Source organism: Ranitomeya imitator, chromosome 4 (assembly GCF_032444005.1).
Source record: "Ranitomeya imitator isolate aRanImi1 chromosome 4, aRanImi1.pri, whole genome shotgun sequence".
NCBI classification, from domain to species: domain Eukaryota; kingdom Metazoa; phylum Chordata; class Amphibia; order Anura; family Dendrobatidae; genus Ranitomeya; species Ranitomeya imitator.
The window spans coordinates 188,132,855-188,155,640 of NC_091285.1; the positions used below are offsets into that span (position 1 = coordinate 188,132,855).

At 43.1% G+C, this 22,786-nt stretch overlaps 1 protein-coding gene across 4 annotated transcripts in view; it reads left to right on the forward strand.

Annotated features, from left to right (window-relative positions):
* Positions 1 to 22,786, forward strand: part of UIMC1 (ubiquitin interaction motif containing 1) — a 219,413-nt gene that overhangs the window by 76,196 nt on the left and 120,431 nt on the right. For all 4 annotated transcript variants that reach the window (XR_011320708.1, XM_069764179.1, XM_069764180.1 and 1 more), the window contains exons 6-7: positions 17,390 to 17,454; positions 20,028 to 20,116. Coding sequence is in view for 3 of the 4 variants with exons in the window: in XM_069764179.1 (XP_069620280.1) it covers positions 17,390 to 17,454; positions 20,028 to 20,116 (154 nt within the window). In the remaining variant the exon portion in view is untranslated. The remainder of the gene's footprint in view (positions 1 to 17,389; positions 17,455 to 20,027; positions 20,117 to 22,786) is intronic.

The window sequence follows — 22,786 nt, forward strand, 5'->3', positions numbered from 1 at the left end:
CCCTCATTCCTCCTGGTATCTGTTTTGAACTGTATTTCTTTTATGCTGTAATGTCTTTTGTCTGTACAAGTCCCCTCTATAATTTGTAAAGCGCTGCGGAATATGTTGGCGCTATATAAATAAAAATTATTATTATTATTCCCAGGCTATTAATATCAGCTCACAGATGTTTGCTTAACCTTTACTGGCTAGTTTGCAGGGGAACCCCAGAAAAAAATTGACACAGGGTCCACCTATAAAATCTGACCAGCAAAGGCTAGGCAGACAACCGCGGGCTGATATTAATGGCCTAGGAAGGGGCCATGGATATTGGCCCCTCCCAGACTAAAAACATCAGCTCTCAGCCACCCCAGAAAAGGCACGTCTACAAGATGCCCCAAATCTGGAGCTTAGCCTCGCTCTTCCCACTTGCCCTGTAGCGGTGGCAAGTGGGGTGATAGTTGAGGGGGTGGATGTCACCTTTGTATTGTCCGGTGACATCAAGCCCACAAGTTATGGAGCGACTCTAAAAGACACCTATCCATTAGTAACCACATAGTGATATTGTATAAAAACACAGACACCCTGAATAAAGTCCTTTATTTACAATAATGACACAGACTCCTTTAATTAATCTTAATTAAATCGTACTCACCGAACGCCTTATCCCCCAAAGCCAATGTCTCCTGCAACAAAAATAAAATAATAAACCACAATATACCTCACCTGTCTGCAAAGAAGGTAATCCATAATGTCCCACGACAATCTTGATGACTTTGAGAGCAGTCAAATCAATGATGTGAATGCTCTCAAAGACAGCCAGTGTTTCACTGGCAGGAGGTAATCGCAGTGTATCACTGTGAAGCCATGAGAGCTCACCGGAGTTCATCATTTCCGGGGATCTCCTTTACGGCACCACTGCTGCATGCAAAAGTTTGCCGTGAGAGCAGCGGAGCTGATGACCTCCGGTGAACTCTCATGGTAGCCCAGTGATTCATTGCCGCAGCGATTACCTCCTGTCAGTGTATAGCCAGCGGACGAGTAGAGCAGTCACATCTCCCGATGTGACTGTTCTACACGTGAGATCGCCGTGGGACACTTGGGATTACTTGGACTACGGCGGAAAGGTGAGGTATATGTTGGTTTATTATTTTAGATTATTTCTAAGGGACAAGTGCGTCAGGGATTTGGCATTAGGTGAGTATAATGGGTTTTTATTTTTATGTGAATGTGTATGTAATTATTTAACTTTTTTTTTTTTTTTTTTTTTTTAACTGTGAGCACAGGTGCTGGCAGATGAGACAACTTTTCCCATCAGCCCATGCCTGCTGACCTGGGGTAAGCTTTTTACAGCTGGTCACCGCTCCAGGTCGCAGTTACAGCTGCAGGGTCACGTTGACATATGACAGCATGATCCCGCAGCGCTCTGACCAATGGTCTTACCGGTGGTAGTGTTACCGCGGATCGCAGTCACAGCTCCGAGGTGACGTGGACTTGTGACAGCATGATCCCGCAGCGGTCTTACCGGTGTTAGCGTTACCGCCTATAATAACCTCTGTACTGGTGTTTCCCAGGCTGTCACACAGATGATAGCGTGGGAAACACCATAGGAAGCTGGTAAAAGGCTAAAAAAAAAATTCAGCAAATCTGCATTTACTTAAGGAAATTTACTGATCATGTGCACAATACTTCAGGATTGTCATTGAATTAGCTTACATAAGAATTCTATAGAATTTTTGCCCCATTTCCGCGTGGAAAAAATGCCACAAACATGCATCAAAAACGCACTGTGTGCACATAGCCTTACATGGTAATGTGCCTATCACTGATGGTGATTTGAAGACACTTCTGACCAGGAGATTCCTGAAGTTAGTGGGCTATTTGTAGGAGAGAAGTGGTAGTTCTGGGAATATTTCTTAAAGTTTGTGGTCTCTGTGTAATATGGATTGGAGATCCCTCATGTGGGGGTTGTATGTAACCACAAGAGGCACCCTGTTGTTGTCCTCCCTCAGTCTAATCCAGGACTTTGCTTCTTGGGATCCTTGTAGCTCTGTGTGTCTGTTCATCTATTACCAGTGGATGGTATCCTTGTTGTAGGAACATATTCCTCAGTAATAGCAGGTGTAGTTTTCAGTCTTTACTGTCTGAACAGATTTGAATGTACCTCAGAGCTTGACTGTAGATGATGGATTTTTTGTGTCTTGGATGAAAGCTGTTCCATCTAAGTTACGCCAGACGTCCTGTGGGCTTATGTAAAATGGATGTCTGTATGGCGTTGTCCTTGATGTATATGGTCATGTCCAGAAAATGTATTTGGGACTTTGAGAAGTTGAGGGTGAGCTTGATGGTTGGGTGGAACTTGTAAAAGTTATTGTGGAAGGTGAGTAGATCATCTTTTGAGCCTGTCCAGATTATTAGCAGATCATAAATAGGTTGGCATATTGTGGAGACATTTTGCTTCCAATATCGCTGCCCATACACTGTTGGCATAAATTGTTCCCAAAGGAAAATTAGTTGTGATGGAGCACAAAGCTGATAAAACTGCAGTGTGGGTTCTGTGGCTAGATTGTTTTTTGAAGGAAATATTTACATGCTGCAATCTCATCTCATGAGGAATGTTAGAATAGAGAGACTCTACATCCATGGTGGCTAGTATCGTGTCCTCTGGAAGTGGGCCCAGGGCTGACAATTTGCACAGAATATCCATGGTGTCCTTCTCATCAAGGGTTTCCAAATGTTCTCCTCCCAGCCTGAGATATTCTCAGTTAAACTCCCAATACCAGAGATGATTGGCCTCCCAGGATTACTTCTTTATGTATATTAGGTAACATGTAGAAGGTACCTGTTTAAAAATTCTTTGATAGTACCTGCTTTATTTGTGAAAAAAACGGAAATTTGGCGACAATTATGAAAATTTCGCAATTTTCCAACTTTGAATTTTTATGCAATTAAATCACAGAGATATGTCACACAAAATACTTAATAAGTAACATTTCCCACATGTCTACTTTACTTTACATCAGCACAATTTTGGAACCAAAATTTTTTTTTTGTTAGGGAGTTATAAGGGTTAAAAGTTGACCAGCAATTTCTCATTTCTACAACACCATTTTTTTTAGGGACCACATCTCATTTGAAGTCATTTTGAGGGGTCTATATGATAGAAAATACCCAAGTGTGACACCATTCTAAAAACTACACCCCTCAAGGTGCTCAAAACCACATTCAAGAAGTTTATTAACCCTTCTGGTGCTTCACAGGAATTTTTTGAATGTTTAAATAAAAATGAACATTTAACTTTTTTTCACAAAAAATTTAATTCAGCTCCAATATGTTTTATTTTACCAAGGGTAACAGGAGAAAATGGACCCCAAACATTGTTGTACAATTTGTCCTGAGTACGCCAATACCCCACATGTGGGGGTAAACCACTGTTTGGGCGCATGGCACAGTTCGGAAGCGAAGGAGCGCCATTTGACTTTTCAATGCAAAATTGACTGGAATTGAGATGGGACGCCATGTTTCGTTTGGAGAGCCCCTGATGTGCCTTAACATTGAAACCCCCCACAAGTGACACCATTTTGGAAAGTAGACCCCTAAGGAACTTATCTAGAGGTGTGGTGAGCTCTTTGACCCACCAAGTGCTTCACAGAAGTTTATAATGAAGAACCGTAAAAATAAAAAATCATATTTTTTCACAAAAAATATCTTTCCGCCCCCAATTTTTTATTTTTCCAAGGGTAAGAGAAGAAATTGGACCCCAAAAGTTGTTGTCCAATTTGTCCTGAGTACGCTGATACCCCATATGTGGGGGTAAACCACTGTTTGGGCGGATGGGAGAGCTCGGAAGGGAAGGAGCGCCATTTGACTTTTCAATGCAAAATTGACAGGAATTGAGATGTGACGCCATGTTGCGTTTGGAGAGCCACTGATGTGCCTAAACATTGAAACCCCCCACAAGTGACACCATTTTGGAAAGTAGACCCCCTAAGGAAATTATCTAGAGGTGTGGTGAGCACTTTGACCCACCCAGTGCTTCACAGAAGTTTATAATGAAGAACCGTAAAAATAAAACTAAAATTTTTTCCCACAAAAATTATTTTTTAGCCCCCAGTTTTGTATTTTCCTTAGGGTAACAGGAGAAATTGGACCCCAAAATTTGTTGTCCAATTTGTCCTGAGTCCGCTGATACCCTATATGTGGGGGCGAACCACTGTTTGGGCGCATGGGAGGGCTCGGAAGGGAAGGAGCTCCATTTGGAATGCAGACTTAGATGGAATGGTCTGCAGGTGTCACATTGCATTTGCAGAGCCCCTAATGTACCTAAACAGTAGAAACCCCCCACAAGTGACACCATTTTGGAAACTAGACCCCCTAAGGAACTCATCTAGATGTGTTGTGAGAGCTTTGAACCCCAAAGTGTTTCACTACAGTTTGTAACGCTGAGCCGTGAAAATTAAAAAAAAAAAAATCTTTCCCCCCAAGATTATTTTTAGCCCCCAGTTTTGTATTTTCCCGAGGGTAAGAGGAGAAATTCGACCCCAAAAGTTGTTGTCCAATTTGTCCTGAGTACGCTGATACCCCATATGTTGGGGGGAACCACCATTTGGGCGCATGGGGGGGCTCGGAAGGGAAGGAGTGCCATTTGGAATGCAGACTTAGATGGAATGGTCTGCAGGCGTCACATTGCGTTTGCAGAACCCCTAATGTACCTAAACAGTAGAAACCCCCCACAAGTGACACCATTTTGGAAACTAGACCCCCTAAGGAACTTATCTAGATGTGTTGTGAGAACTTTGAACCCCCAAGTGTTTCACTACAGTTTATAACGCAGAGCCGTAAAAATAAAAAACCTTTTTTTTCACACAAAAATTATTTTTTAGCCCCCAGTTTTGTATTTTCCCAAGGGTAACAGGAGAAATTGGACCCCAACAGTTGTTGTCCTATTTGTCCTGAGTACGCTGATACCCCATATGTTGGGGTAAACCCCTGTTTGGGCACACGGGCGAGCTCGGAAGGGAAGAAGCACTGTTTTACTTTTTCAACGCAGAATTGGCTGGAATTGAGATCGGACGCCATGTCGCTTTTGGAGAGCCCCTGATGTGCCTAAACAGTGGAAACCCCCCAATTATAACTGAAACCCTAATCCAAACACTCCCCTAACCCTAATTCCAACGGTAACCCTAACCACACCTCTAACCCTGACACACCCCTAACCCTAATCCCAACCCTATTCCCAACTGTAAATGTAATCTAAACCCTAACTGTAACTTTAGCCCCAACCCAAACTGTAGCCCTAGCCCTAACCCTAGCCCTAGCCCTAACCCTAACCCTAGCCCTAATGGGAAAATGGAAATAAATACATTTTTTTAATTTTTCCCTAACTAAGGGGGTGATGAAGGGGGGTTTGATTTACTTTTACGGTGGGTTTTTTAGCGGATTTTTATGATTGGCAGCCGTCACACACTGAAAGACGCTTTTTATTGCAAAAATATATTTTTTGCGTTACCACATTTTGAGAGCTATAATTTTTCCATATTTTGGTCCACAGAGTCAAGTGAGGTCTTGTTTTTTGCGGGACGAGTTGACGTTTTTATTGGTAACATTTTCGGGCACGTGACATTTTTTGATCGCTTTTTATTCCGATTTTTGTGAGACAGAATGATCAAAAACCAGCTATTCATGAATTTCTTTTGGGGGAGGCGTTTATACCGTTCCGCCTTTGGTAAAATTGATAAAGCAGTTTTATTCTTCGGGTCAGTACGATTACAGCGACACCTCATTTATATCATTTTTTTATGTTTTGGCGCTTTTATACGATAAAAACTATTTTATAGAAAAAATAATTATTTTGGCATCGCTTTATTCTCAGGACTATAACTTTCTTATTTTTTTGCTTATGATGCTGTATGGCGGCTCGTTTTTTGCGGGACAAGATACCGCTTTCAGCGGTACCATGGTTATTTATATCTGTCCTTTTGATCGCGTGTTATTCTACTTTTTGTTCGGCGGTATGATAATAAAGCGTCGTTTTTTGCCTCGTTTTTTTTTTTTTTTTTTTTTTTCTTTCTTTCTTACGGTGTTTACTGAAGGGGTTAACTAGTGGGCCAGTTTTATAGGTCGGGCCGTTACGGACGCGGCGATACTAAATATATGTACTTTTATTGTTTTTTTGTATTTATTTAGATAGAGAAATGTATTTATGGGAATAATAATTTATTTTTTTTATTATTTAGGAATATTTTTTAATTTTTTTACACATTTGGGAAAAATTTTTTTTTTAACTTTTTTACTCGATGTCAGATCGATGATCTGACAGTTTGCACAGCACTCTGTCAGATCACCGATCTGATAGCAGTGCAGGCTGCTTCACACTGCCTCTGAGCAGGCTCTGTGAAGCCACCTCCCTCCCTGCAGGACCCGGATCCGCGGCCATCTTGGATCCGGGCCTGGAGCAAGCAGGGAGGGAGGTAAGACCCTCGCAGCAACGCGATCACATCGCGTTGCTGCGGGGGGCTCAGGGAAGCCCGCAGGGAGCCCCCTCCCTGCACGATGCTTCCCTGCACCGCCGGCATATCGCGATCATCTTTGATCGCGGTGTGCCAGGGGTTAATGTGCCGGGGGCGGTCCGTGACCGCTCCTGGCACATAGTGCCGGATGTCAGCTGCGATAGGCAGCTGACACCCGGCCACGATCGGCCGCGCTCCCCCCGTGAGCGCCGCCGATCGCGCTGGACGTACTATCCCGTCCGTGGTCATGGGGGCCCACCCCACCTCGACGGGATAGTACGTCCGATGTCAGAGAGGGGTTAAGGATTGTCTTGTATTAGTTCCATTAGTGAAGATGAAGTAGAATCAAACCTATTCATGGTATGTGTTGGTTCCTCTGTGTACTTTTTGGTTGGCTCTCCCTCAAGTAGAGTGTAGTATTTTATCTCCAAGAGTGGTCTGTTTGCTTCCTGGATGTAATCTGACGCGTTCATTATGACTACAGCTCCTTCTTTGTCTGCTGGTTTGATGATTATATTGTTGTTGGCTTTTAAAGATTGTATGGCTTTCCTCCTTACTCATATTTTGTGGCACTTCATGGTGTCTGTCCAAAATGTCAGATTTAACTTTTTTACGGAAACAGTCTATGTAAGTGATCCAGAGTTTCGTTGTGCCCAGGTTGCGGGGTCCAGTTTATCCTTTTTCTTTTTTGATGTATAGTTCATATTGTCTTGTGATGTGATATCTGTATGATTATGAAAGAATTCTTTGAGCCAAATTCCTTGATATCGCTACAAAACTGACCTTTATCCAGTTGTTTTGAAGGTTAGTCCCTTTGATAGAACATTAATTTCTCCTGTGCTTGACTAATATTGTGAGAAGTTCAGTAATGGTAAGAATGCTGTCAATTAGTTACTGGTGGATGACTGGAACCCACAGCTCATGAACACAGAGGACTTCGGGGCCCGTGACCACGATATTTGGCAGGACTCCGGGGACCACGCACCGCCACAGGCAGGATTCTGGGGACCGCACACCGCCACAGGCAGGACTCCAGGGACCGCGCACCGCCACAGGCAGGACTCCTGAGCTTACAACCATTCTGCTCGTGCTTAATCAACTCGAATTTTATAAAAACTAAATGACTTTTACATGTCAATGACTGTCTTCCAATAGGGCATTCAAAAAGGTGTATCCTGTGCAGACCTGGTATAACCCTCCATCGGATGTAAAAACTGTGAACAATCGAAGGCTGCGTTCCCACGATCTGGAAGTAGCAGCGCTTTGGACGCAGCATATGTTCACTGCGTCCAAAGTGCTGACTTCTATTGAACACAGGTTAATTCACATATGTTCACTGAACCGTGCAGATTTACTGCATTCAGTACATTGACATGCTGCGGTCTTGAAAGACACGCCGCATGTCCGTGTCTGGCCGCTGCGGGTTTTTAGACTATTTACCTTCTGAGTAGCTGTGTATCTGCTGTAAAATAGCATTTTTGGACCTGGCAGGTTCCTTTTAGTAGCCTTCTTTAGACTGGCATACCAAATCATCTACCATGTCCCTCTTTCGTAGCCGTAAACCGCTATCTTACCGTCTTGTTTTTTATTATGACGCCATCTGTCATAATGTAGGTATTGCTCAAGTAGCCAGCTTGCCTACAGATTTACCACTTTAGTCTTTTGTATTGTATTGATATCTGTTAAAGTTCTCTTGACATGATTATGTAAACAATGAAATTGTCCCCTGAAGTCTCCAGTAACTTGACTACCAGTGCTCGTTATATGGTTTCCTTTATTTTTCTCCTCGAAAAGGGATTAATCCGAACAGAAGAGTGAACAGATTGCATACGATGTCTGTGAACAACAGACAACTAATGTAATAAATAATGTTTTTGAAGAGCTGTTGTCATACTGGGCATACTGTACCCTAGGAATGGTTTTAGTCACTTAGTTATGCTGGGAAATATTAAAATTTGAGAATCCTCAGCGGTTGATAACGTTTTTTAATAGCCAACTGAAAAGATAATATGCAATAGTTGAAAGTAGGCTGTCATGGAAAGTTTTTCTTGTGATATACAGTATTTGCAGGTAAACCATTTTGCTTTTGATGATGTATAAGTTAAAATTTCAAGGACAGTGTACACATATAAAATCAACGTTATAATGATAGGAGGTGAGTAATATAGTAAAGAAAAAAATATACTTTAATCACAGAAAAAAATTATTAAAATAAGGTGCACGTGGACACAAATAATCAGGGAAGAAAATGGATGCAATACACATGGGGTAAGCTGAGAATAAGGAATAAAATAATAGCAGCAAAATGGTTTACAATGTAATCACTGGGAAATTATACAAGTGCATATGTGCTGTGCTGCCAGGAGACCACAAAATGGACAGTTGGTGCAAATTATTTTAGACCAGATAGAATGGCAGGATAAATATATGAAAGTATGGTTAAAGTAATGTATAAAGTGCCTGTGCATATAATAGCACTCTATATCAATAGAGACCACATGGTGTATAGCATAAAGAAATACCGTAATCTACTAAAGTGGTGTGGGATAATACCATGCTGCCGAAAGAATCACATTATGTGGTACCTGCTAGAGAATGGAGAGGGAGGTCGTCAGCTGTCCCATGGATGCGTCCACCCCGGCTCGTGTTTCGAAGTCAGCCTGGCCAAGCAACGTTTAGTGAATAATACGATCGGCCCTCTTATGTCATATATACAGTAATGTGCTATATCCTCAGGTTTCTATGTATTATATTCTTTCTGACATGGGGCGTAATAGTTGGACACCCTCCATTTGATGTGGGCTGCGGCGCTGAGCCACATCTTTCCTGGGACATGTCAGCTGTTTTGAACAGCTGACATATGCCCGGACTAGCCGCCGGTGACATTGCGATCCACCCGCAGCTATTAACCCGTTAAATACCACTGTCAAATGCTGACCGGCATTACTCTTGCTTCCGGTCATCAGGCTGGAAACCCGCCCACTGAGAGTGGAACCCAGCGGTGACGTGATCGCGGGACACCGGTTCATTGGCATGACAAGAGGTGTCCTGGAGACCTCTATGGTTGTCAGTGCCTGATTGCTGTGAGCGCCACCCAGTGGTCGGCGCTCATAGCAAGTGAGTAATTCTGCTACATAGAGACAATCTGATCATCGCCTCAATGTAGCAGAGCCGATCGGGTTGTGGCAGCTTCTATTGAAGCATGCCAAAAATAAAAAATAAAAATCACCCCCCTTTCGCCCCGTTTAAAATAAAACAATACAAAAATTAAAGATACACATATTTGGTATCGCTATTAAAATGCAATAACGAGCGATCAAAAGAATGCATCTGCACCAAAATGTTATTAATTAAAATGTCAGCTCGGTGTGCAAAAAAATAAGCCCTCACCCAACCTGAGATCACGAAAACTGGAGACGCTATGGTTATCAGGAAATGGCTCTTTTTTTTTTTTAACAAAGTTTGGAATTTTTTTTCGTGACTTACCGTATATACTCGAGTATAAGCCGAGATTTTCAGCCCAAATTTTTGGGCTGAAAGTGCCCCTCTCGGCTTATACTCGAGTCAATGTGGGTGGCAGGGTCGGCGGGTGAGGGCGCTGAGGTATACTTACCTAGTCCCAGCGATCCTCGCGCTGTCCCTGCCGTCCCACGGGCTTCTGTGCTGCAGCTTCTTCCCCTCTTCAGCAGTCACGTGGGACCGCTCATTAGAGATATGAATAAGCGGCTCCACCTCCCATAGGGGCGGAGCCGCCTATTCATTCCTCTAATCAGCGGTGCCGGTGACCGCTGACAGGAAGAGCTACGGCACCGAAGACCAGGCAGAGGGACAGCGCGAGGATCGCCAGGACTAGGTAAGTATAGCATATTCACCTGTCCTCGTTCCAGCCGCCGGGCGCCGCTCCATCTTCCCGGCCGGCGCCTCCATCTTCCCGGCGTCTGCGCTCTGACTGTTCAGGCAGAGGGCGCGATGACGCATACAGTGTGCGCGGCGCCCTCTGCCTGATCAGTCAGAGCAGAGACGCCGGGAAGATGGAGGCGCCGGAACGAGACGCCAGGAGCTGCAATCAAGGGAGGTGAGTATGTGTTTTTTTTTTTTTATTGCAGCAGCGGCGGCGGCAGAGATTTCTATGGGGCACAATGAACGGTGCAGAGCACCGTATATGGCACAGCAATGGGGCACAATGAACGGTGCAGAGCACCGTATATGGCACAGCAATGGGGCACAATGAACGGTGCAGAGCACTGTATATGGCACAGCAATGGGGCACAATGAACGGTGCAGAGCACCGTATATGGCACAGCAATGGGGCACAATGAACGGTGCAGAGCACCGTATATGGCACAGCAATGGGGCACAATGAACGGTGTAGAGCACTGTATATGGCACAGCAATGGGGCACAATGAACGGTGCAGAGCACTGTATATGGCACAGCAATGGGGCACAATGAACGGTGCAGAGCACCGTATATGGCACAGCAATGGGGCACAATGAACGGTGCAGAGCACCGTATATGGCACAGCAATGGGGCACAATGAACGGTGCAGAGCACCGTATATGGCACAGCAATGGGGCACAATGAACGGTGCAGAGCACCGTATATGGCACAGCTATGGGGCACAATGAACGGTGCAGAGCACCGTATATGGCACAGCAATGGGGCACAATGAACGGTGCAGAGCACCGTATATGGCACAGCTATGGGGCACAATGAACGGTGCAGAGCACTATATGGGGCACAGCTATGGGGAAATAATGAACGGTGTAGAGCACTATATGGCACAGCTATGGGGCAAGAATGATCTATTTTTATTTTTGAAATTCACCGGTAAATGCTGCATTTCCACCCTAGGCTTATACTCGAGTCAATAAGTTTTCCCAGTTTTTTGTGGCAAAATTAAGGGGGGTCGGCTTATACTCGGGTTGGCTTATACTCGAGTATATACGGTAGATAAAAAACAAACCCAGACATGTTTGGTGTCTATGAACTCGTAATGACCTGGATAATCACAGTGTTAGGTCAGTTTTAGCATTTAGTGAACCTAGCAAAAAAGCCAAACAACAAGTGTGGGATTGCTTTTTTTTTTTTTTTTTGCAATTTCACCGCACTTAGAATTTTTTTTTTCCTCTTTCTGGTACATGACATGGTAAAACCAATGGTGTAGTTCAAAAGTACAACTCGTCCCGCAAAAAACAATCCCTCACATGGCCATATTGACAGAAAAATTAAAAAGTTATGGCTCTGGGAAAGAGGGGAGCGAAAAATGAAAACGCAAAAATGAAAAAAGCTGCGGGGGTTAAACATCGGTAGCACGCTATGTAAATCTGAGAGATGCAACAAAATTCTTCATGAAGAGAGCTGTATTCATTGCATTTCCCGCATAAATCTTCATGTAAGATTATTCCGTCCAGCCAGGGCCACCTAATACGTCCGGTAGGTGAGTGGGTGATTGATTTCCTTTTTGCCCCACAGCAGTTAGTAATTGACAGGTTAAGTAACGGATCCAGGAATCCTGATATATTTCTCATAGATACTGTAAATGTGAAGCTTGCTAGTAACCATTTAACACCTAGACAGAAGTGGTTGTATTCTCCAGGGATTTACAGCTGCAGGGTCCTTGCTGTCACACATCTCTCACACCTTCACAGTGATATACAAGTTACATGTAGTAATAATTGTGTCTGCAAAATGTTCTTTGTTTTCCACGCTCCCGTTGAAATACTGCTCTTTATTCCTTGGCATCCACAGTGTTCAGATAAACAACTAGTAATCGCCTTTTTTTTAAATATCAGATTGATTAAAAATATTTATCAATATCGATTTATCAATCTATCGAACTGTGGCATAGAAATGTGGATGGCAGGAGTGCATATGTTTTCCCTCTCCACTATATAATAATCATGTAATATGGAAGCAATTAATATTCCAATTCCTGCTGTGGATTTGCAAGCTGAAATGTAGAGGGTTAACCTCATACGGGCAGACTAAAATGCACGAGGCCTACCTGCTGTGATTTCCGAAAGAAATTCACTTTAACACGCAATGACATTTATATTTTTTCTGTGATGCTAATTTCAAAACTCAGACAGGAAAATTTGCATCGTTTGAACAGCTTTGTGGATTTCCCATTGTAACTAATGGAAGGTTGATAGTAGGGAGATTTCTTTTTGATTTTGGAACGGAATACCTGCTAAAACCTGTGTGGTTGAAAGGTGAGATTTACATGTTGGACAAACCATCAGCAGATTTGGTTTTCAGTACCATCTCTATGCTGATGAAACATCGTCTCCTTGACAAGCCAGCTGGTATGTCTCTCTCCATAAGGAGAAATGTTACCCCTTAGACGCCAGTCCAGAGCCTCTCACCTAGCCAAATCAGTTCTCATGCTTCGCACTGACGAGGGCCAACAGCCCGAAACACCGTGTCTGCGAATTGAGATACTGATTTGGCTTTTATCCTAAGTCATATTGCACGACTCGTTAAAGGGTTGATTGTGACTTGTAGGATCGCTACTTCCAACAGGTGACGCTATAGAGTTTAAGTCCTCTTTTTCTCAGAAGAGGCAATTTGCATACAAAATACCAGTGATTGTCTTTCTGCTGTCTTACATAATGTGCTCCATCTATCGAAAATCTGTCAAAAACTGAACTTGTGTTTCCATGTGTTTCTACTAGCCTTCCCAAACCCAGTATTGCTGTTTTTTGTATGTGGTTCTACCATTACCACCCCAGCAGCACGCCCTCTGTCTTGGGGTTATATTTGACTAAGATCTTTCCTTCACTCCCTGCATCCGATCACTCGCTTGCTCATTTCACCTACTTCACCTAAACCTCAAAAACATCTCTAGAATTCCACCTTTTCTTACCTTTGATTTCTGGAGTGCATTACCCCAGAGAATTTGATTCATTCCCAGTACCCAAAATTTTAAATGTGCCTTAAAAATACATTTGTTTAGACTGGCTTACCACCCACCTTAGGCTACGTTCACATTAGCGTTGCGCCGCCCTGCGTCGGCGACGCAACGCGCGACGCACGGAAAAACGCGCGCAAACGCGCGCGTTTTGCGACGCGTGCGTCGTTTTTGACGAAAATCGGACGCACAGAAAATGCAACTTGTTGCATTTTCTTGCGTCCGACGCTAGCGTCGGAAACGACGCACGTGGCGAAAAACGCCACCCAAAAAACGCACGCGTCCCCTATGTTAAACATAGGGGCGCGTCGCCGCTGCGTCGCCGACGCAACAGCGGCGCAACGCTAATGTGAACGTAGCCTTACTTGTGTAACTATTTGCCCTCCCAAAATATTCTTCCAAATGTGGTTCCTCGTATCATCTGTTCACACAGCCTCCATGCACTTAGTAGTCCTTTGTGTCTATACTGTACACATATTGGCTGGTTACCAATTCATGCAGCATTGTGAACACCCTATTTAGTATATTATAGCTGGACCGTACAATACAGCACATTTTACCATTTACCTTTTGTGCCCCCCTCATTCCTCTTGGTATCTGTTGAATTATGTGTTTGCTCTGTATTGTCTGTACATATAAAGTATTGCAGAATATGTTGACTCTATAGAAATAAAAATATTATATTATATTTTAATATTGTTATAGGTTCTTATAGTTATTAGGATATATCAAATATAGTAAGTTCCACCTGGGAGGGAACAAATAATACTGCCACACCATAACCACATATTGCTTCCACATAATACCACCATAGTGTTACAGAATAAGGTCCACTCTCTTTAGACCATTACTACCACCATACAGTGGCCATAGTGGTAAATTGCTGTTCCATACAGACTCTCTACAGTACAGTTAAATCCACAAACTCACCGGAGGTGTCTCTTATTTGGAGTGGTTAACTTTCTAAATTTTAAATAGGTAAACCAACTCGCAGGACCCTGGTCAAGCGACCACATCTATATCCCCAAAGGAAGCTCTGAAAACCACCTCCTGCCTGCATGCACAGAACTCTTTTTGACTAGCAGCCTGGTGCAACGTCATGAATGTGTCATGCCCGGCTTTCAAATTGGGAAAAGTGTGGGTAGGAGGTGGTTTGCAAAGCTCCCCTCTAACAACCACAGGCTACTGACCCGCATCGGACCCGAGTCCTACAAATCCACAGGCTGCTGACCTGCATCGGACCCGAGTCCTACAAATACACAGGCTACTGATCTGCATCGGACCAGAGTCCTACAAATCCACAGGCTGCTGACCTGCATCGGACCAGAGTCCTACAAATCCACAGGCTACTGACCCGCATCGGACCCGAGTCCTACAAATCCACAGGCTACTGACCCGCATCGGACCAGAGTCCTACAAATACACAGGCTACTGATCTGCATCGGACCAGAGTCCTACAAATCCACAGGCTGCTGACCTGCATCGGACCCGAGTCCTACAAATCCACAGGCTGCTGACCTGCATCGGACCCGAGTCCTACAAATACACAGGCTACTGATCTGCATCGGACCAGAGTCCTACAAATCCACAGGCTGCTGACCTGCATCGGACCAGAGTCCTACAAATCCACAGGCTACTGACCCGCATCGGACCCGAGTCCTACAAATCCACAGGCTGCTGACCTGCATCGGACCCGAGTCCTACAAATACACAGGCTACTGATCTGCATCGGACCAGAGTCCTACAAATCCACAGGCTGCTGACCTGCATCGGACCAGAGTCCTACAAATCCACAGGCTACTGACCCGCATCGGACCCGAGTCCTACAAATCCACAGGCTACTGACCCGCATCGGACCAGAGTCCTACAAATACACAGGCTACTGATCTGCATCGGACCAGAGTCCTACAAATCCACAGGCTGCTGACCTGCATCGGACCAGAGTCCTACAAATACACAGGCTACTGATCTGCATCGGACCAGAGTCCTACAAATCCACAGGCTACTGACCCGCATCGGACCCGAGTCCTTCAAATACACAGGCTACTGATCTGCATCGGACCAGAGTCCTACAAATACACAGGCTACTGATCTGCATCGGACCAGAGTCCTACAAATCCACAGGCTGCTGACCTGCATCGGACCCGAGTCCTACAAATACACAGGCTACTGATCTGCATCGGACCAGAGTCCTACAAATCCACAGGCTGCTGACCTGCATCGGACCAGAGTCCTACAAATCCGCAGGCTACTGACCTGCATCGGACCAGAGTCCTACAAATCGATTTGCTCATCTCTAGCCCACACACTATTGCAATGTTTTGATTTGTCCTCCATTACATGGAGTGTTAATTCCACCACTTATTGGTGTTTCTGGATGTGATTTTCTTGTAGAGTGAGACCGGACAGTACTGATGTTCTGCCTTATTGTCAGAGACAAAAAAGTTCTCTTTTTCAGTGTAGTAACCTGAAATACAGCTGCATTACATGTAAAAGCTAGTGCTCATCTTAGGATTTATAGACATCACAAATGGAGAATTGAGATTTCCTTGACTGATAAAAGTAATTGTTGTGAAGCAGTATTTCTTTTAATGTAAAGGATATACAATATATTGTAGTCTTATGTTATATATATATTGTTCATTACAAAAGGAAAAAAAAAATTGATTCTTAGTGCTTTTTAGAACTTTTGACTTTTATCCAAAAACTCAACACTTCTTTGTCTCTCACACTAACAGCACGCTAAATCAGAACACATATGTACAGTGAATAATATAAAAATAATTTTTATTTGTATAGCGCCAACATATTGCGCAACACTTTACAATTAAGCGGTGACATATAGGTAATAAATTCAGTACAAGGTTAGACCGTTTAAACATTTAGAGTAGGAGAGAGGGCCCTGCTCGCAGGCTTACAATCTGTGAAGACAAGTTCTCTCAACCACTGTTGGTCATTGGTGCCGACATCTTTCCTTTTTGGTCCATTTTGGGAACAGTCAAGGCTAATGCCAGGTGATCTGCACCAGCAGTACTAACTTTACGGGACTGCATGACAATGTATTTGGATATGCAAATTGCCCACTCAGATTGGAAGAGGGCTTGAATCTCTAGCACCACCTGTTGGAAGCGGCAATCCTACAAGTCATTAGCGACCCTTTAACGAGTCTTGCAATATAACTTGGGATAAACGCCAAATCAGAATCTCAATTTGCAGACATGATGTTTGGGGGTATTGCCCCTCGTCAGTGCAAAGTATGAGAAATAATTTGACTAGGTGAGAGGCTCTGGACTGAGGTCTAAGGGGTAATGTTTCTCTTTATGGAGAGAATGTTTTTGTATTTATTCAAATGAGTCGGTAATTTTATAGCTTTAAGAAGTGGGATGGTTGAAGGAAGGTTATGAATATCAGTGAATATCTCTCCCTGTAACAGTTATCCTAGGCGAACATCGTGTTCTCCCATTTCTGCGCACTGCTTCCTTATTTTTCCAGACTGGGGGCACGTGATGGAGTATGAAGAAGGGAGGAGAACCTGATGTGAACCCAACCTTTTTTTAAATCAGATATTTTTTATTCAGCAAGTAAAGCAAATACAACTTATACCAAATAACATACAATTACGTATTTATAAAAAAAATTTTTATTTCTCCTACCACCACCCCACCATCCACTCCCCCCCAGTTCAGTGGGGCATCTCGTGGTAACTATGTCCTGGTTAGGCCCATATAATATCTCAATTGAGTTGTCTGGTTCTATGAAGTTGGTGACCTTTTGATAGATCATTGATATCGTATCGTAAGGCTAGACAACGTCTTGGCGTTTGAGTGGAGCATTTCACGCCTCTTGACATCTGATGACACACGAGTGATGAAACACAAAGCAGTGGTTTTACTTTTGGCTATTTTAGAGATTTTGTTTCTGTGTACTTTAACACTTCATATTAATTTACATTTTTCTAATCCTATTTCTATTTTCTCCACTTTGCCCAGGCACTGCTTACCAAGATGCTGCCAAGTGAATGTGCAGAAGTAGGTCCGGTGGCACCTGGTGAGAGGTGAGAACACTCATGGACTCTCGTTCCCATCGATGAGAATTTTCCTTGGTCATGTTTGTAACTTCCTATTGATAAAACTGCAGAGGATCACTAGCGTGCAGCCTATGTAGGAAATTCGGATTCTTCCCATTAGCCTGTTGATCCACAGAGCATCCGGCACGCACCTGGCGCCTGGCCACGATCCATCCCTCCAGAGTGCTCTTCCTAGCTACATGATCAATTTTCATGTTTCAGGTGCATTTCTTCTTGGCATAAACATGTTTGAAGAGCTAGCAGTACTCTTGTCACAAGGGAGATGACTTGTTCACAGAGTAGTTAGAGCTCTTAATGTAATTGTGTGAAAATGAGTGTAAGCACCGCTCCCGATCTGCAACGCTATTGTGAATTTAGTGCTGTAGTTGAAATGCTGAATGTAGCGTGCCGTGAAATGGTTCTGATGTCCCTCTATAATGGGAACATGGCACCAGTGAACACATCCAGCAAGTAAACCTCTTAACAGAAACGTCACACTTGCATTTCTGTACCACGCGGCATGCATTGTATCTAACCTGATGGACAGGAAAGGGTCACTGCCGTGTTCTGCCAAGAAAGCTTGGTTCCGGCTCACGGAGCACTGCCTTGTATCACCTGGTGCGCTTCCTCGCTGCTGCTCATACATGTTGTTTATTTCCTTATTCAACATGGACGTGTAGGAGGTAGGGGCATTCTCTGTGGACTGAGCTTCGCCACCTGGATAATTTATCATAAATTCTAGCTGTCTGCTAAGTGATTCTTGTATGGCTGGCTGTAATAAATTCTACCAATACACTTGAGCAGACTTGCTAAAAAGGTAGATAAAGAGCGCTGGCGGAAATCTTGTACATCTCCGCCAGATCCTGTGTCGAAACGCTGCATTTTCCTTAAGCAAACAATGCTCATTGCATGCTAATAATATACGGTAGATCTATCACTGTTGGTTTTTCTCCTTCCTGAGATGCACGCAAAGCACTTTGAGCAGATCATGGAGCCGTCCTATAATAAAGCTATATTGTATTACAAGTACAAAGGCAGCCTGTGTTTTGATATGTTGACATAATCCATGACTTCTTATCCATCTCTTTTAACGTAGTCCCGGGGGTATTAGTGTGCAGTCTGAAATCTGTAGCAAAATCCTACGCCTCGTAGTGTTATGGGGCACATATAAACAAGTCAAGAGCACGGACCTTGCTGAAAAGTTAACTTCTTATCAGACCTGTCTGGATGCCTAGCACAATTAAAATCAGGACCTCACTGGCTTTAACAAAGAATCGCCTTAAGTAACATTGAGCCCCCTCCATACACTGCAGATGCCAGCTGTGCTTTACAGCCCTCACCTGGGTCTTAACTAATGCAATGGGAGCTATCTCTGATTGCAACAGTTTAACCACTTAAATCCTGCAGTTAGATGCAGGTGTATCCCTTCAGTTCTATACCCCACAACCTTCCATTGCATCAATGGTTCTATCATGGGAGTCTTCTGAATCCCCCCATGTCTGCCATGTTTGCCTTTGTACCTCTAAAGTCTAGTCTGCGACTGGGCTTTGTAACAGAACAATTTTACAGTTGACCACAATACTACAGCATTGTACAGGTTCACTTCTCCTAGGAGAACTGGTATAAAAAGTAATTAAATAAACCTTTCAGACTATAGAAGTTCAAATAAACCACCTTTCCTAAACATAAATATATATTAATATTTTTCCACGTAACAAGTTAAACTACTAAAATGTAATGTGTCCCATTAAGTGAATACAGGTAAGGAGGACAAAAAAAAGTTTGTTTTTTGGTCACTTTGCCCATGAAAAAAATGGAATAATAATAGGTCAGTAAGTCATATGTTCCCCAAAATGATACCAATAAAAGTAATAATTCACTCCCTATAATCAAGTCTTGGTACAACTGTCAAGTGAAAAAATGAGCTTATAGTTCTCAGAAAATGGCGACACTTTTTTAAATGTAGTAAACAATAAAGAAAAATATAAATTTGCCACCCCAGTAACCATACTGACTCGTAGTTCAAAATTCTGCGTTATTTTTAATTGAAATGTGAACTTTATAAAAACGAAACTCCTAATCTATCAGTTTTTTTCTGTGAATTTTATATAATAAGTCATTCATAACTAAAACTCCCCGCAAAAGGCTCCTCCAGGTCTGGCTACATCGACGGAAATGAAAATAGTTCTGGCTCTAGGAAAGCAAGGAGTTAAAAATGAAAATACAGAGCCAAGCATAAATAAAAGTGAGAAAACGCTAAAGCATACCTTAGCCCATGATAACTAACAGGAGTTATTAATGCTGCAAAATCTCCATTCCTTTATTCCTCCAATAATTGATTATTAAAAGTCCATTGAGAAAATAGTCTGCAGCACTACACTTGATACATGACCCAGGGCCCCTATTAGCAGCCCTACTTTCATTATAAAATGAGACTGGAAGTCTATAGTTGTCTCCATTTAATCCCTATCTTGTGAGATGATGTCTTTATGGCTTTTTTTAGTGTTTGCTATATTTTAGATGATTCTATTGAAAAGCTTCAATTTATTTGCCTTTTGCAGCGCTGTTTCACCAACTGCTGTGAGAAATGACAGACACCTTATGGAGCATCCAGAGATTGCCCAGGAAGAAGACATTACAATCTGCCCAGGTACGGGGAACTAACAAATAATTATTTTCTGTTCTCTAGATGTCTCTGCTGTTCAGATCACTGAAACAATGTGGATCTGCTTTAATGAGTTTGCTACCATGTAATGTCTGATTTTATTAGTACGCTGTACTGTACAATTCTGCAGAATGTATTCCCACTAAATAACTGAGGATCATTTCTCGGCTTCTCCCATGAACCCTATTACCCCCCACAATAAAAAAAAAAAACCCTAAGCATTTACATAAAACAATAGGATAGTGTCTATAATAATTTGTCACCCTTTTCTTTTTCAAAATGTATAGCCATTTCCCTATGTCTCGGTTTGGGACGTGGAGGTAGGCAGCAGCACCTTCTAGGAGTGCCCCTCGTGCCACTCCAGGGCCCAGCAGTACATTACAGTTAGTGCCATTGTAACCCTGAACCAAGGGCTCAGCTAGAGCGAGGAGAAGAAGAATGGCGCATGCAGGTTCATCTCTGACCAGTCAAAAAAAAAAAAAAATTAAGGGGGCGCTTTTATTTAATTTGCCTTTAAAAAGTTTGCAAACTTGTTACTGCAAAATTTGACAAATGCATGCAAATACAATGAATGCTGAAACGTATGTGTCTGAAACGCACTGATGAAGAGACCTGCGTAGTCTCGAAAGCTTGCAATTTGTTGCCATCTTTTCAGTTAGCCATTAAAAGGTATCAACCACTGAGGACTCTCAATTCTAAATATTTTTCTATCTACTGGCTAACACGGTACCAAGATATATATCTTTCCTGTATTGAAGCGCACTGGTTTTAAAGATGCCAGTATGCTCACTATTTAATCTGCATCGTTATGAAGATTTCTTTGATAACCGTTTAAAATTCTTGTAACTGGCTCTATTCACAAATTCACAGGCCTCCTGGGCTTATCTGCTCCGTATTAATATTGTGCCCGTGAACATCTGCTGCTATTGTAAGACCCATGATAACATTTGCATGAATGCAGCTGGGCTGAGAACATGGTGGCAAACTGGCAGCTTCAGAAATTCTATCTTTTAAACATTACCTTTTAGAGGGAGTCAGATTGCCTACTCTAAAAGGGGATGTGGGGGAGTTTTTTATTTTTATACAATTATGCACTTTCGGGGAGGTAGTTGCCAGCGATCTTCCTCTCCTACATTTCCCCTATCGTCTTCTGCTCTTAGCGATCATGTGACCCCTACTGGCCACGATTGTTCCTTCTCTGTACTGTGGACATTGTGTCACCCCCGACATCATGCTGATTGAGAGCCAGGTCCTTGTTTCCCAAGCCCGCGTAGTCTGAGATCTGTAAGACTAAGGAAGGAGTCTGCATGTGACACGAATACCCAGTATAGGCAGTAAAGGTCAATATAACATGCAAGTTTCTATGTCTGCACTGCTCATGATCACTCTTATCTATTGAAACTCTGTGTTGGGGCATCATCATGCGTGTTGGGTGGAGACACATGTTAAGGCATCATACTGCGTGGGGAAAACTGGGAGAGTCATGGGGAATCGTGATATGTTGGGGATGGGGAAACTGGGGAATCATGATGTGTTGGGCATGGGGAAACTGGGGAATCATGATGTGGCGGATCATACTGTGGGGGTAGGGGCTTTTGAAGCGTCATACAGTGTAGTGGGGAGCTGCACTATACTGTGTAGTGCCATTTTCATAAGTGTTCAGTCTATGCAAGAAGTGTTGTACGGTGTGAGAACAATAATAGGAATCACTAGGAGCAATATTTCAGTGAAGATTTCAGGCTATTGTATTGTGCCTGCTTTTATCTGCAGGAGTTGCGCTTCAAGTGTGAATTACGATTGTCGGTTCATCAAACTATCCAGGTATATATGTATTTACATATGTACCCATGTACATATATACATAAACAGGTGTGTGTGTATATATATGTATGTATATATATATATATATATATATATATATATATATATATATATATATATATATATATATACATATATACATATATATATATAATACTAGATGGTGGCCCGATTCTAACGCATCGGGTATTCTAGAATATGTATGTAGTTTATTTATGAAGTTTTCAGAATAATGCAATGTATACACAGGATTCGGCCGGCCGCGACCAATTAGCGAAGCGTGGTTCAAATTCCGCGCCAATTCGTGGGCGGACTGCGCCTGTCGGTGATTGTTCGCTGCCGGGCGTGACCATTCAGTGAAGCCAGGGCTGGCTCCAGGTTTTTGAGGGCCCCGGGCAAAAGTCTCAGTGGGCCCCCCTCTTTAACACATACCACGATTCATGATGCACAGATACAGCAGAGAAATATAGCACAGCCAAGTAGCGTATAGCACAGCCCACGTAGTATATAACACAGCCCACGTAGGATATTGCCCAGCCACGTAGTATATTGCCCAGCCACGCAGTATATAGCACAGACACGCAGTATATAGCACAGACGCGTAGTATATAGCACAGACGCGTAGTATATAGCACAGACGTGTAGTATATAGCACAGACGTGTAGTATATAGCACAGACGTGTAGTATATAGCACAGACGTGTAGTATATAGCACAGACACGTAGTATATAGCACAGACACGTAGTGTATAGCAGACACGCAGTGTATAGCACAGACACGCAGTGTATAGCACAGCCACGCAGTGTATAGCACAGCCACGCAGTGTATAGCACA